The sequence below is a fragment of the Medicago truncatula genome, chromosome 8 (assembly GCF_003473485.1).
Source record: "Medicago truncatula cultivar Jemalong A17 chromosome 8, MtrunA17r5.0-ANR, whole genome shotgun sequence".
Lineage (NCBI taxonomy): Eukaryota > Viridiplantae > Streptophyta > Magnoliopsida > Fabales > Fabaceae > Medicago > Medicago truncatula.
Window position 1 is genome coordinate 36,583,373 of NC_053049.1, and position 16,291 is coordinate 36,599,663.

General features: G+C 32.6%; 2 protein-coding genes across 4 annotated transcripts; one reads left to right on the forward strand and one right to left on the reverse strand.

Moving 5' to 3' along the window:
- The first annotated feature begins 1,708 nt into the window (after positions 1-1,708).
- LOC11408294 (CDPK-related kinase 5) lies at positions 1,709-5,888 on the forward strand. Its single transcript, XM_003629541.4, has 11 exons — positions 1,709-2,378; positions 2,466-2,596; positions 2,956-2,997; positions 3,151-3,259; positions 3,414-3,492; positions 3,578-3,874; positions 3,953-4,065; positions 4,495-4,602; positions 4,682-4,744; positions 4,842-5,009; positions 5,305-5,888. The coding sequence occupies exons 1-11, from the start codon at positions 1,881-1,883 to the stop codon at positions 5,440-5,442; spliced, it is 1,746 nt and encodes a 581-aa protein (XP_003629589.2). The 5' UTR covers positions 1,709-1,880; the 3' UTR covers positions 5,443-5,888.
- Positions 5,889-8,649: 2,761 nt separating this feature from the next.
- Positions 8,650-14,840, reverse strand: LOC112417553 (uncharacterized). 3 transcript variants are annotated; one of them, XR_003008145.2, is made up of 9 exons: positions 14,599-14,840; positions 14,119-14,161; positions 10,060-10,234; positions 9,822-9,975; positions 9,614-9,724; positions 9,434-9,515; positions 9,244-9,339; positions 9,036-9,150; positions 8,750-8,881 (listed from the first exon to the last, which is right to left on the reverse strand). XR_003008145.2 is itself a non-coding variant. In XM_039828675.1 (8 exons), exon 2 carries the CDS (start codon positions 13,762-13,764, stop codon positions 10,525-10,527), a length of 3,240 nt encoding a protein of 1,079 aa, XP_039684609.1. In that variant the 5' UTR covers positions 13,765-13,805; positions 14,599-14,840; the 3' UTR covers positions 8,650-8,881; positions 9,036-9,150; positions 9,244-9,339; positions 9,434-9,515; positions 9,614-9,724; positions 9,822-9,975; positions 10,060-10,524. The 3 variants fall into 3 exon arrangements, 2 of the variants coding, with proteins under 2 accessions (XP_039684609.1, XP_024629630.1); XM_039828675.1 differs by lacking the exon at positions 14,119-14,161 and having other exon boundaries at positions 8,650-8,881; positions 10,060-13,805; XM_024773862.2 differs by lacking the exons at positions 9,614-9,724; positions 14,119-14,161 and having other exon boundaries at positions 8,650-8,881; positions 10,060-13,805.
- Between the last annotated feature and the right edge of the window lie 1,451 nt (positions 14,841-16,291).

The window sequence follows — 16,291 nt, forward strand, 5'->3', positions numbered from 1 at the left end:
GACGTTTTGTGATTTATCCATATTTGCTTTAGTTAAATTGCGGGTAAGAGGTCTGGTTACGATGTTATGCAATATTCATCATGGAATTTGCGGAATTGAAAGTGACGCTATGAATATTTTATTCCATAATTTTGTGGAGGCGTGCGAAAAGTGAGTTTGAAAATTTTATGTTTTTTATTTGTTGTATTTTGGAAAGTTCATATAGAGTTGTAAGTGTAGGGTATGACAAAATTTCCTTATCATATGGAGCCAAATTTGATGTTTTAGAGTCAACCCTTTCCTAATCCGACCTCTCTCCACTCTTATTTTGTAGTTCGGCTTCGTATTGCACCTTTCTTCGTACGTACTAATGGAAGTATTCATGTTTTTATTTCAACTCAATCACAAATTCATCTTTTTAAAGTAAAAACCCTATCGTAAATATTATATAGAAGGAAAATGTTAAAATGTGTCTACTAAAAAATTTAAGGCAAAATTACATTTTTAGTTCTTTAACTTAATTTCAGGTAACAGTTTGGTCCTTTATCAATTTTTCATTTCAATTTGGTCCTTTTTGTCCATTTTCATATACATTTTCAAGCTTCAAATTTAATATTCTTATGCAAACATAGAAGAGGATCATAGATTTGAAGACCGAAAGACTATAAGAAAATAAAATCATGAATTTTAAGCTTAAAGATTCATATGAAAATGGACAAAAAGGACCAAATTGAAATGAAAAAAAGATAAAGGACCAAACTGTTACCTAAAATTAAGTTAAGGGACTGAAAGTGTAATTTTGCCAAAATTTAAAATAAAAATTTTATTTTTGAAATTGTGTATTCAATACCTTAAAGTACAAATAATTAGAATAAAGAAATAACAAGTAAACATTAAGTGGCAACCGGATTTCCAAGTCAATAAAAACTTATCCATGGTGGAATATATTGCCAAACTGATCTATAAAAGAAGCCGTCTAAGATCTCATGTGAATCTCACCATTTTATATAAAATTTTCAAAATATATGACTCACATGTTCTATCGAATAAAAATATGTTAGAGACTGTTAATGTTAAAATTTACGTTTACATAACACTCCTCCCATATAAATGGTTTCATCTTGAATCCTTAACAACTAAGTGTTAGCACACCCCTTCTTATAATTATGGATTCTTTCGGTAAGTAATGATTTCACACTGTTAAGTTTTCTATCACACCACCAAACTAACATCAAGGCAAAGGAAGAAAGTGAAATTAGCTGTCTCCAATCCGTGCAACACAACAAAACAAAAATAACGAAACGCTTCGTCGTTTTCATTTCACTTACGTTACTCGGATCTCTCTCTTTCTTTTATTATCTTTTTCATTACCCAAAAAAACAAAACTAATTAAACGCTAAAATACACTACATGATAGCTCTTCTAACTTGTCCGATTCGAATCCAACCCTAAACATACACCAACGAAAATTTCGTTGTCTACTATGACTTTTATCTGACTCAAGAGATTAAATCTCAGCGGTTACACACACTAAAACAGTAATGCAATACTAAAAAACACTATATAATATCTTTCAATTTAACTTCTTTCAAAAAAAAAAAAATCTTTAAAACTTTCGATTCAAATCCAACTTTAAGAATGTACACGTAAAAATTTTGTTAATCATTGCGATCTTGTCTGACTCTAGATGTTAAATCTCATCTCTACAGTTGCGCGCAAATAAACACTTTTCATACACAAATATAATAATATCCATGATCAACGAACCTAACCTTAACTACCACATACAAAATCCCCATTTTTTCAAATCCTCTCCAAAACCCAAAGATCCAAATCTTCATCGTCACCACCACCATTGACTTCTTCAATCTTCAAAATCACATTCAAATCACTGATTCAAAATGGGTCTCTGCACTTCAAAACCACTCTCTTCACCCAATTCTGAAACCACTATTCACATTCAATCACAACCAGAACAACCCTCTTCCACCAATGTAGTAGAAATTCAAAACCCTAAAAAATCACCTTTTCTCCCCTTTTACACACCAAGTCCAGCTCACAATTTATTCTCCGGCAAAACTCCGGCGACACCAAGAACTCCGAGGAGATTCTTCCGACCACCATCGCCGGCGAAGCACATTAGGTCACTTCTAGCTCGCCGTCACGGCTCCGTAAAGCCGAACGGTGCAGCTAGTATTTCAGAAGGAAGTGAAGGTGAAAGTGTTGCTCCACTTGATAAGAATTTTGGGTTTTCGAAGCATTTTGGTAGTAAGTATCAGCTTGGTGAAGAAGTTGGTAGAGGACATTTTGGTTATACTTGTTCTGCTATTGTTAAGGTTAATTATAAGGGTGAGATTAAGGGTCATCGTGTTGCTGTTAAGGTTATTCAGAAAGTTAAGGTTAGTTAAGGGTCATGATTTGTTGTTGTTTGGTTTATGTTGAAATGAAATTGTTTATTTTAATTTTGTTTGGTTTTTGAATTGTAGATGACTACTGCTATTGCTATTGAGGATGTTAGAAGGGAAGTGAAGATCTTGAGAGCTTTGAATGGACACAAGAATTTGATTAAATTTTATGAGGCTTATGAAGATCATGATAATGTCTATATAGTCATGGAGTAAGCTTCTATCTTTGTATCACTGATACTTCTGATCAAAGATGTGTTCGGTGTCTGACACGTGTCAGTGTAGTGTTCTACACCAACACTTATACATATAATTACATTGAATTATGTCATTTTCTCAAATTATTATTAGTGTCAATGTGTCGGTATCTGTGCACTGTGTCCGATGTTGGTGTCTTCGTCCGCGCTTCATAGGCTTCTACTGCAATGCTTACACTTTTATTTTTCATCTTTTGTAACTGTTTGGTTTATAATTGTCAATATTCTTTGTTGTCATCTTCTTATTTAGTTATTATTAAGGTCATTTTTGGTGAATTTTGTAACTAATTGTCTTAAATTCTTATGCATTGAAGGTTGTGTGAAGGAGGGGAGCTTTTGGACAGAATACTATCGAGGTAACGATTTGTTTATTTTGTAAATGTTAATTCTTTTGAATATTTAATATTTGAATTTTGAATTTGTTTTTTTGATATTGGTTTTGGGATAAATATAAATTGTGATCAATAGAGGAAACATATAATGACTTGTGACAATGTGTCTTCTTTCAGAGGTGGGAAATACTCGGAGGAAGATGCAAAAGTTGTCATGACACAAATACTGAATGTTGTTGCATTTTGCCATTTACAAGGTGTTGTTCATCGAGATCTTAAACCTGAGGTGAAGTATATACGCGGTTTTATCATCCTTTAGGATGGTATTTGATAATCTATTAAAATATGCCTATGTTTTTTTTCCTTCACGGGCCTCGTGTCGTGTAAATATAATTTCTTATCAAGTATTAACTTCAGAGAATTGGTAATTTCTGGCTCAGAACTTCTTGTTTTCAACCAAAGATGAGAACTCAGAGCTGAAGGCCATTGACTTTGGTTTGTCGGATTTTGTTAAACCGGGTATGTTTTGTGTCCATTTTTGTAGGATTCCTGTCATTTAGTATGTTGGGTATGGATTAAGTTTTGACTTTATTGCGCTTTACAGATGAACGGCTTAATGATATCGTTGGTAGTGCATACTATGTGGCTCCCGAGGTTTTGCATAGAGCTTACAGCACAGAGGCTGACGTATGGAGTATTGGTGTGATCGCATATATTTTATTATGTGGAAGTCGTCCATTTTGGGCACGAACTGAATCTGGGATCTTTCGTTCCGTATTGAAAGCAGATCCAAGTTTTGATGAACCTCCTTGGCCTTCTTTGTCAGATGAGGCACAAGATTTTGTTAAGCGATTACTAAATAAAGATCCAAGGAAGAGAATGACAGCAGCACAGGCATTGGGTGCGTTTCTTGTCTACCGTTGGTGGGTCTTGGGTGTTTCTTATATTTTGTTATGTTCCTTACTAGTGTATACTGCAGGTCATCCATGGATTAAAAGTTACAAGATTGTAAAAGTACCGTTGGATATTCTAGTGTTCAAGCTCATGAAGGCATACATGCGTTCCTCCTCTCTAAGAAAAGCAGCTTTAAGGGTATGCATATTTTTTTTTAAATGACTTCACAAACCTTGAAATGGAATAGAATAGAGTCTTTTCGGAACAATATATCTGTTGGTATCTTCTGGTTTTTACTACTATATATGTGCTTTTGATTGGCTTCATACTCTCTACCATCACTAGGTGTTCGTGTACTACTTGTTTAAGAGTTTAATTTTCATAATATTTTAACCAGGCTTAGTTTGTTGTTTAATGATTAATTTGAGTTGCAAACTTATCAATTTTTGTTTAGTGTTTCGACTAAGCAGGCTTAAACTTGTATTTAGATATAACTGTCATTGCTTGTTGCCAGTGATGTTTACTGTAATTTTGTGTGCTACTGTTCCTCATTTATTTCGCGGATAATACCGCATTTATATTTCCCAATAACTTACTAACATTTTATATTTGTGGGTATTGGGACAGGCTCTGTCTAAGACAGTAGCTGCTGATGAGCTGAATTATTTGAAGGAGCAATTCGCACTTCTAGAACCAAACAAAAATGGCACCATTAACTTGGAAAATATAAAAGCGGTTGGTTTCTTCCAAACTCATTGTGTACCATAATAAGATAACGTTGTTATAATGATTCTCATAAAATTGAGCTGGTTAGGTCTTGATGAAGAATGCAACGGATGCTATGAAGGAGTCACGAATTCCTGATCTTGTGGCATCAGTAAGTGCTTTGACTTAACTGTAGAGTGCATCTATTTAAGATCCACATGATAATTTTTTGCATTATTGAATATTGATACAAATGGTTTTTTTGGCAGCTTAATGCCTTGCAATATAGAAGGATGGATTTTGATGAGTTCTGTACAGCTGCACTTAGTGTTCATCAACTCGAAGCACTTGACAGGTGGGAGCAACATGCACGCTGTGCCTATGAAATTTTTGAAAAGGATGGAAACAGAGCTATAATGATTGAGGAACTAGCTTCGGTATGCTTGATCTGATTACTTGACTACCTTTAGAATACTTTATGCAGATAGTATTACTATATCAACTATTCTTTTAAACTGAAGATATATAATAATTTTCATCTTCAGTGTGTCATAATTTCTAGCATCCTAATAATCTCATTTAATAAAGCATTAATTTTCAACATTAGAGTGGAGATGCAAGAAACTAGTTTTGGTTGTTATAAAGTATGAGTTAATCTATTAGTTTCCTATTATCAGTTAGGTACTATATATGCAATACATTTCTCATGCATGGTTTTAACCAAATAATCAGGAGCTTGGCCTTGGTCCATCTGTACCTGTTCATGCCGTTCTTCATGACTGGATTAGGCACACCGATGGAAAGTTAAGCTTCCTTGGATTTGTTAAGTTGCTGCACGGTCCATCTCGAAGTCTTGTAAAACCTCAATAAAAAAGTTTGGAACCCCATCAGAGTACTTATGAGAATGCTCAACTATGCTATGATTATGATTATGATTATGATTATCCGGTCAATGAAATGTCTGTCCACACATCACATTCCTACAGCATCAAAGGGTCTTTACCGTTGCTGGATTTGTACTCAGCATAAATCATCAGGGTGTGTATATTTACCATTTTATAAGGCGAAGCTCTTCAACACGAAATCCAGGAGTTAAACTTGTTCCTACAGATTTTTTTGTTTTTTTAGAAATATATTTTCCACTGTAAAGGTGTTGTGTGTTAAGGTGCAGGTGATTATATTATGTGATTGTTGTTAAATGGTTAATATTCTTACATGTTCTGAGATTCACAAACAATTGAGGAGTATCATTCTTGGTGAAATGCAAATTCATTGCATTGCATTCCACAGTTAAATGAAAAGAAGTTTTTAGTTTACCTTTCCATGTTGTACCTTTTGAAATTTAGTCTTCTTGGACAAATGTCTCATTCATTTGATGGTGCTAACTACCTTGGTAGTTGATGATATATTGAGGATCTAGCATAAGCAGCACGTGAGGTAGGTATATCCTTTATTGACTTCTTTTTTTTTTTATTACAAGGAAAAGAGACCATTGACTTCTGAACTAAGGTAGTTATTGACTATGCTATCCTTATCCTATGCTAGGTTCCCAATCTACTTGATCACATCAGCAATGATAAACAGACAAAAAAAAAAAAAAACACAAATATGACACCAGGGATAAGTTTGTAATTTTCATCAAAGTTTAATGGCATAATTGAGATTTCAGGTGAAAATGATAGGTATTTTTGCTCATTTCCTTCTCTCTTTTCTCTCTCTCTCTCTGAACCGCCACCGTCATCCACCTTCCTCCGTCCACCAACCAACGTCACTACCAGACTGTCCGTCCACCAACCACCGTCTTTGTCCTCGTCACCAACTGTCTTCGCTCCTCTCCACCATCGTTTTCATCCTCGTCAATAAATTTCGGAAATTCTAAATTTGTTGCCAATAAGTTTCTTTTTACTTTTATCATTAACTAAGTTTGTTAGATCTTGTGTCATACACCTTGACCATTTCTTTCAAAGCTTATTTTCATTTTGAATAATAAGATTGAAGGCACATCAAAAGATTGAAGCTTTTCAGTTTCAGTTGGTCCAAGACAATAATTAGTATACAATATCTATGCATCACTACTTTCTTTCTCTTCTGAGGTTTCTTGAAACTTTTCTTGAGCATTAGACATTCAAGCTTAATTAGTTCTAGCTTATTGCACTCATACTATTATAACTGGTTGAAAAGTCTTCTTGCCTTTACCTTTCTCACGAGCATCCTTTGTAGTTTCTTAAAGATGAAGGATTAATTTGTAGTTTCTTTAATATGAAGGGTATGTCATATCTTTATCTTTACAAATAGAGTCATAATTTTCATCACTCTCTTTTTAAAATTGAGTCCTTCCCTTGATATGATTCTTCATGAGCAATTTTCAATGGATTCCAAAATTCTTGAGTTGAGGAGCATCCTGCTACTTTTTCAAGTTATTAATGATGGATTTAAATATAATTGTAGCAATAATAGATACAAATTATAGCATATTTGTATAAAAGATAGATAAGAATTGTGTACCTATAGATTTATGAGAGAAGATGATAGTGAGATGATTAAACATTGGTAGAGAATGAGAGTCTACTACCTCTTAATTTGTCGTCTATTTTTTGGGTTAGGTTAACGATAATAACATATTACAACCCATCACGTTCCATTAAAAAACAAAAATCAACACATATTCATGAACTAATTAGTACTTTTATAATATTTGATCAGAATTTACATTAATAATAATTCATAATAATTTATTATTGTCAATGCATAAAATTGCCTTTGAGTTCCATAGTACTTTTTTGTTTCTCCTCTATGGTTCATGCTTGCTTTGGTTTGCTCTCTGGAGATTCTTCAACATTAGTGGATATAGGAGTGCAAGGACAATTTTCTACTATGTCCCAAAGATCAACATCCTGAGACTAAAAAGATTTCTTATCTAGTGACCGATTTAGCCGTCGATTAGAGAGAGACTGAGAAGTGAGAATGTCAAATGAATCTAACAAATAGAGAACTCTAAATCTAGCAATCTTTCTGAAATTACTTCCAAATTTGTAAAGTTTTTTTTTAAACGTTTGACTTTTAGTTATATGAACGATATTTTACTATTAGACATTATTTTAATAAAAAAAACCATTTAAATTAAAATAAAGTAACCGTAAAATAATTGTAAAAGTTTTGTCTAATGGTAAAAAGAACAAACCTTGAATTTAGATATTTCGAGATCAAGCCTCGCTACTGCATTTGAATGGAGGTAAATGTGAATCCTCTTCTAAACTTTTTTTAGCTCGAAGATATTTCCTACTTTAAACTATGGCACAATCACATCACCATAAATCTGTGTATTAAAAAAATAATTATGATGTTTGACACCCGTCGCAATAGGTGTTTTAATAAAATATTAATTGAAGTTTACGTTGAGTAGAAAATCATCTTCAAATACATCTAGTTGCGATTGTGATCGCCACAAAAGAAATTTGGGGGACAAATTAACTATGCCTATTACCACTACTACAAAAATGGGCTTATATAGCGCTTTTTTTTGGCTTTAGCTAGCGCTTTCAAAGCGCTACTGTAAATGGCGCTGGTAAAGGTAATATAGCGCTTTTTTTTGTATAAAGCGCTATCTAAAGTAGTGTTTAAATAGCGCTTTTGTTAAAAAGAGCTAGTAAAGTTTAACCTTAGATAGCGCTTTTAATATTAAACGCCATCTAAAAGGCTTTTAAAATAACGCATTCACTTCAAAAAATAGCGTTTATGTTTGAAAACGCTATGTAACACCAGGTTTAGATAGCACTTTTTGTCAAAAAGCGCCAGCAAAGATAATCTTTAGATAGAGCTTTTAATAATAAACGCCGTCTAAAAGGCGTTTGAATAACGTTTCCATTAGTAAAAAATAGCGTTTTAATAAAAAACGCTATGTAACACTATGTTTATATAGCGCTTTACACATGAAAAAAGCGCTAGGAAAAGCATTAAAATTTTTTTCAGGATTTTTTTTTTTTTTTTTTACAATAAGATAAAATAATATATATATATATATGTATATTTTTTGCACATTAAAATTGAGACTATTATTTATCAAATAAAACTTAAAGATATCATAAAAAATGTATGTATATATAGCATAAATGTCAGAAATGTACATAGCCACTAATACATAGCCACTAATATGGTAACATGGATATCTGAAAGTTACAACTAATTAATTAGTTAATATAAGATCAAAATCTTCTATGGTAGCATGTCTTCATCTATCTTCTTGGTCGTCTCAAAATTTATATTCACAAAAAGCAGGCAAAATTTCCAAATTTTGTTCACTCTCCACCACCTGCATATGGCAGAAAACCCCATTAAGCAATAAGCAACTATATTATATTAGAGACAAATTCAAAGTACTGCTGATCATAGTACAAATTAAAGCAAGATAATAAATTAAAAACACTACCACTTCTAGCAAATATATTTTGAAACATGAAACTCACCCTTATCATAAAAATATCATATAAACAAAAGGCTCATCATGAACTGACACCATTCTTCTTGGATTTCTCTTAGTTTATCATTTGAGTATGTCGCACACTTGAAACCCTCAATGTACTGCATATATTATAACAAAAAATAATCATGTTACTTAATAAACTTAAATAATATATACAAATATTATACTTTAATATAAAAAATAACATATACCAGCTTTGGAATCTCATTTAGTTTCGAAATGAGAATCTCTTTCATAAACCTCATCACAAAGTACCCGCAATCTATACCATTTTCTTGGCGAGGACACTACAAAAAATAAAATAAGTTTGTATAAATAAAATTATTTATATTATATTCATACACTAATTGTTTAAGGTTGTTATATGTTATATTATCAAACCTGTACTCGGACCCATGATATGTTGTTAAATTTATTCTTTGATACTTGAGCGTTCCTTGCAGCGCGAAATACCTTTAGAACTCTACAAAATATAAATGTAAACTTTGATTACATACAACTGACCATATATATAGTTTTCATATACAACAACTGACCATAAATATATATATATATACTTACGTGTCAAACATACTCTTCATTTTTGGGTAATTCATATAGTCATTGAGTAATGGATCCATATAATATATGATTTCCGATATGGGATTAATGACAAATAACACCCAATGTCCACTACACAGATGTCAAAGTTAATTAGAAAATCTTCTATAAACGATGGTAAAAAGTGAGGAAAAAATATTCAAAAACAAAGTTTCAAAGAAAATCTTACATAGGCTTATGTATATAAAATGGTAGAATAAATAACTTGTGCTCTTCCATTGATCACAAGTGATTGGAATGTGTCTACGAACATCGGCACCAACGAAACTTGCAAACGTTGCGGAGTAAGTCCCAATTGGTTGATTACGAACATTCCATGACACCTAATAATTTCATAAAACAACTGTAGGTATGTCTAGAAGAAAGAAACCACATATAATTTAATTTTAAACAAATTGTTGAACAACCTCATATTTGACTCCTTTATCTCTTGCGCGGATGACATTCTTCATAAGGGTTATCCCACGCGTGATCTCACGCTCAATAGAGTTGCTTCCATCATTTCGGGAGTCACTTTCCTCATTGTCACTTTCCTCATTGTCAGGATCATAGTCGTTGTCTTCATCATAATACTCCATTGATCTGCAATAAGAAAATATAAAAAATTACATAAATGCGTTCATGGTTTAACAAACATTCATAATAGAAATACATTCATGATCATGGTTTGACAAACATTCATAACAGAAATACGTTCTTCAAACAAAAAGTAGAAAATAGAAGGGTGGGTATACTTTAATCACAACGAATTATCAAGATTTAATGATCATTCAATGAATACAGTGAATTTTATTACACAAAGAAGCTACTAATTAGAAGAGTACTTATAAAGAAATATTATCTTCAATAACAACCGTAGAACTTAAGAGTTTTTAGATCTTTTTTTTTTTTTTTTTTGCGGCAATACATTTTTTCTTTTTTTTGACTACATGGAATGATGGATCGATGGAAATTCCCTCAGCATGATCATCTCTAACATAAAAATCATCATCTATAGTAGGACCAGTTTCAGGTGATCGTGGATTTGCTAAGAAAGGATCATCCTCAACGTCCTCATCATCTTGATTTGTATTGTTATCATCTCTAACTTTGTTGGTCAAAAGTACCATGGACCATTTTACATTAGCGGGATCAGTGACATAGAATACTTGTTTAGCTTGTGACGCTAAAATGAAAGGCTCATCTTCGTACCCCACTCTATTAAGATCCACCTTCAAAAAACCAGGCTCATCATTCCGAACACCATTTTTATTATCAACCCACGTACACCCAAATACAGGAACTCGAAACATTGTGTAATCGAACTCCCGAATGCACTTGATAACCCCAAAATATGATAGATTTGTGTATGCTGGGTTTGTCTCCTCGGCACTTGAGATGTGCATCGATTCAGCTACTAGGGTGACACTACTATTTTGCATAGTGCTTTTATCATCTTGTTCTTTGGTATAAAATGTGTAGCCGTTAATTGCATATCCAGTGTAAGAATAGACATGTGAATTGGGACCACGTGATAAGAATGCCAATCGTTCTGAAACTAAAGCAGGATCTTCAGACAACTTCGAATAAATATGATTTTTAAACCATGTTACAAAATTTCGATTGTGTTCCCGTGCTATCCAATTTTCACTTCTATTTGGGTTCAAAGTATTCAGTACATCCTTGTGTTTTTTAACATACGGCTCAACCTCATCATCATTGTGCAAAATATATAATTGTACTTGCTCCAATTCAGTCTTCAATATTGTCACTAGTTTTTTTCCACGTAGCCCTTTTCCAGTTATTCTTTCTGACGTATGAGACGTATTAGGAAGTCCAATGGATTCAACGTTGGACAAATATTCAGTGTGAAATTCAATAGCTTCTTCAACGATGTACCGTTCAACAATACAACCCTCTGGCCGACTTTGATTTTTCACATAGCCTTTTAATATTTTCATATAACGCTCAGTAGGGTACATCCATCTCATATAAGCCGGTCCACACATTTGTGTCTCTTTCACTAGATGAATAGTTAGATGAACCATAATGTCAAAAAATGAGGGTGGGAAGTACATCTCAAGCTCACACAAAGTAACACTAATTTCTCTTTGCAATGTTTGTAAGCTCTCTGGATTGATCACTTTACTACAAATCGCCCTGAAGAAGAAACAAAGTTTAGTGATTGCACTTCTAACGTTTTCAGGCAAAATGGAACGTATACCTATTGGTAACATGTGTTCCATCAAAACATGGCAATCATGAGACTTCAAACCCCTTATCTTGAGGTCTTTCATAGATACAAAATTACTAATGTTTGATGAGTACCCTTCTGGAACTTTAACTTCATGAAGAAACTGACACAATACTTTTTTCTCCTTTCTTGATAAAGTATGAGCCGCAGGTGGTAAAAATGTGCGCTTTCCGTCTTTCACGGGTGCCAATTCAGTTCTAATTCCCATATCCATTAAGTCCAACCTCGCATTAATGCCATCCTTCGACTTTCCAAGTACATTTAGTAGCGTACCAATAATGCTATCAAATACGTTTTTTTCAATATGCATCACATCAAGGAAATGTCTTACATATAATGACTTCCAATATGGGAGTTCAAAGAAAATTGACTTCTTCTTCCACCCGCTTTTAACAAGATCTTTTGCAAAAGGTTTGCCAAATTTATTGCTCATGTCCTTCACCTTTTCAAATAGTTGATCACCCGTTAATGCAACTGGAGCTACACCTTTTTCTGGTTTTCCATTGAATGCTTTTCTCCACCCACGGTAGCGATGATTAGAAGGCAAGAATTTACGATGACCGAGAAAGATATTCTTCTGACAATTTTCCAACCGCAACGTTTCAGTTTCCTCTTCACAAATAGGACACGCTTTCTTACCTTTAACACTATATCCTGATAGATTTCCATATGCTGGAAAATCATTAATGGTGCCAAACAACATCGCCCTCAAATTGAAGTTTTCTTTCTTATATCCATCATAAACCTCCACTCCTGTCTCCCACAAACGCTTCAAATCATCAATTAAAGGTGCCAAGTACACGTCAATATCATTCCCTGGTTGATTGCGCCCATAAATTAACATCGACAACATCATGAACTTACGCTTCATACATAACCATGGAGGCAAGTTATAAATCACCAAAATCACAGGCCATACGGTATTTGGGATACTTTGAAAACCATGTGCGTTCATTCCATCAGTAGACAGTGCCAAGCGTAGATTTCTTGCTTCTTTCCCAAAATCAGGATAATCATGATCAATTTTAGCCCACTGTGGCGAATCTGCAGGGTGCCGAAACTTCCCATCTCTAATTCTATCATATTTGTGCCATGTCAAATGTTTTGCATCAACTTCACTACTAAACATGCGCCCGAATCTCGGTATTATAGGAAGATACCATACGACTTTCGCAGGAATAAATTCTTTCTTATATCGAGAGACATTACATTTAGGACACTCATTTAACGATGCGTATTCATTTCGAAACAAAATGCAATCGTTAGGACAAGCGTGTATCTTTTCATAACTCATGCCAATCGAGCACAACATTTTTTTGGCTTCATAGTTTCTACTAGGAAGAACATTATCCTTTAGCAGCATATCTATCAGAAGGGTTAACAAGTCTGTGAAGCTTTTATCAGACCATCCATTTCTCGCTTTTATATTGTACAACTTCAATACTACAGACATTCTTGTGAATTTGCTGCAACCATCGTATAATGGTTTCTCTGAATCACTAACCAATCTCTCAAACATTTCAGGACAATCCCGAAGATCTTCTTCAACTACATCTAGCATTTCGTCAACTCGATCATGGTCAAATGTATTTGTGTCAAATTCATTTGATTCATATGTCTCATTATTCTGAAAATCTACGTTGTTGTTACTCATCTCACTATGCATTGTCCAACATGTGTAGCTTCGATCAATTCCGTTCGCCAGTAAATGATTTCGCAACACAACCCCATTACCCCTTCCTCCATAACAACAATTTAAGCAAGGACAAATGATTCGATCGCGGTCAGTGGCATGTTTCACAGCAATCTTAACAAACTCTTCTACTCCATTTTCATATTCCTCTGAAAATTGGTCCGCAAACATCCATTTTTTATCCATTGTTTCTTAAAGTTAATCTAAGAAACAATTGATTTTTCTATCTACAAAAGGGTTACAAAACTATTACGCCTACAATATTAACATCTTCTGCCATATATAACAGCACATGAATATATTCTAAAAACAAATTTGTAAAACTACCATCAACAAAATCAAACTTCTGTAATACAAAGCAGCTTAGCCTTAGCATTTAGAAAATGGAAATTTGTAACATTAAAACTATATTTAGGGGATTAAGATTAACCCTGAACTATGATTTCAAAATATATAAACAAATAATGTTAAAACTCATTATACAGTGTCGGACAACATTTATGCTGTGAAAATATCATTTCTGAATCAACTTTGACTCACATTTTCTCATAAGCTCCCTCATTTAACTTCTTTATAAACACACCTAAAAACATAAAAACAAGCCCTTTTCATCATGAGGTAAAACCTAAATACTTATTGTAGTTGAAAAGTTTCCATAGGGTAGAAGCTTATCTAAACTTGGCCTCAATATCTACTAGTACTAAAAATACAAATTATATGGTAACTACAGTTTACAAGTCTAAGTCTAGATAACCTACTTGCAAGATTGTACTACAAAACAATTTCTTTTTCATTAACCCCAGCTTACAAACTAATAAGCTGTCTGATTAACATAATTTAGAACACCCCCTTTTCAAATTTGATTATTAACAAATTCAAATATTCTAAGTTTAAAACTCAGCCAAGAACTAGGGGTAGAGCTTCAAAGTGATAATCAAAGGCAATTAGCAAAGACAAAAACCAAATTTGTAAAACTACCATCAACAAAATCAAACTTCAATTTCACATTAACTAATTTACCTTACAATTTACAAGAACTAGGGTTTGTGGAGAGAGATGGAGATAGCTCTTTAAACACAACACAGAAGATGGAGGAGGAGGATGAGGAGTAGGCGAGTGGTCGCGGCGGCTGACCGGCGGTGGTGTGGTGGTTGTCCGTGGATTGGATCACGATTTGCTTTGTTGGGGAGAAGGAAGAGAACACTTTCCTCTGCTGCGTTTCTCTGTTCTGATCACTTGCTTGAAAGAGAAAATTGATACCAATTGAAAATTGATAACAAATGAAAATTGGATTGAAAAATATTAGTTTTAATGAAGGGCATAATAGTAATTTCCATAAAATTAGTATGTGATGCTCATTATTTATTTTTGATTACGACTTATATATCTCACTAACTAGTATTTAATCTAACTATTTGTTCATTATAATGTTTAATTTATGATAAAATTACACTTTTAGTCCCTTAACTTTATTTTAGGTAACAGTTTGGTCCTTTATCTTTATTTAATTTCAATTTTGTCCTTTTGATCCATTTATATATGAATTTTTAACCTTAAAATTAATGATTTTATTAGCAAGGACCAAAACCATATTTTAGCCTTATTTTTAGCCAATTTTATTAGCTCTCTATGATAACTTACGAAAACAACTCATAACTTATATGAAAGTAGTTTGACTTTATTTTATAGGGTTAATTAAGTTTTTAGTCCATATAAATATTTACAGTTTTATTTTTAGTCCCTACAAAATAAAATCTCACTTTTTAGTCTATGTGACATTTTTCTTAAGCATTTTAGGGACCAAAATTGTTGAGGGAAAGGCTTAAATATGCTTTTCATCCCTGCAATTATAGGCCGTTTGATTTTTCATCCCTGAGCTTACTAATCCTCCTATTTTGCCCCTGTAAAAGTTAATCATTTGAAAGTTCGTCCCTCTTCCCGGTTAATCACTGCCACGTCATCAAATTAGCAAAATGGCATGGGAATTGACAAAAATACCCCTGGCTTAATTTTAAAAATTTAAAAATCTGAAAATAATTTTAAAAAATTAAAAAAATTTAATTTTTTGAAATATGAAAAAAATATAAAATTATATAATTTTTTTAAAATCTGAATATATAATTTCGAAAATTATTAAAAAATCTGATTTTTTTAAAAATCATAATAATAATTTCGAAAAAATTTACGATTATATAATTTTAAAAAATATATTTTTTGAAATATGAAAAAAAAATGGAAAATTATATATATTTTTTTAAATCAGAATATATAATTTCGAAAATTATTAAAAAATCTGATTTTTTTTTAAAGATTTTTTAAAAAATCAGAATATTAATTTCGAAAAAATCTGATTATATATTTTTTAAAATTATGTGAAAAATTATTTCATTTTTTTTCGAAAAAATTATTTTCAAAATATTTTTAGAATTTTTTTATTTTTTAAAATTATTTTCAAATTTTTTAATTTATAAAAACAATTTTCAGAATTTTAAAAATAAGCCAGGGGTATTTTTGTCAATTCCCATGCCATTTTGCTAATTTGATGATGTGGCAGTGATTATTCGGGAAGAGGGACGAACTTTCAAATGATTAGTAATTACAGGGGCAAAATGGAAGGATTAGTAAGTTCAGGGATTGAAAAATCAAACGGCCTATAATTACAGGGATGAAAAGCATATTTAAGCCTTGAGGGAAATTTTTGACAGGGACTAAA

What these genes read in the sequence shown, in the direction of transcription:
- LOC11408294 (XM_003629541.4), top strand. Translation starts at nt 1,881, where the DNA reads ATGGGTCTCTGCACTTCAAAACCACTCTCTTCACCCAATTCTGAAACC. An exon ending in TTGGACAGAATACTATCGAG is followed by an intron (nt 2,998 to 3,150) that starts GTAACGATTTGT and finishes GTCTTCTTTCAG; the next exon opens with AGGTGGGAAATACTCGGAGG. An exon ending in ACTTGGAAAATATAAAAGCG is followed by an intron (nt 4,603 to 4,681) that starts GTTGGTTTCTTC and finishes TGAGCTGGTTAG; the next exon opens with GTCTTGATGAAGAATGCAAC.
- LOC112417553 (XM_024773862.2), bottom strand. Translation starts at nt 13,764, where the DNA reads ATGGATAAAAAATGGATGTTTGCGGACCAATTTTCAGAGGAATATGAA.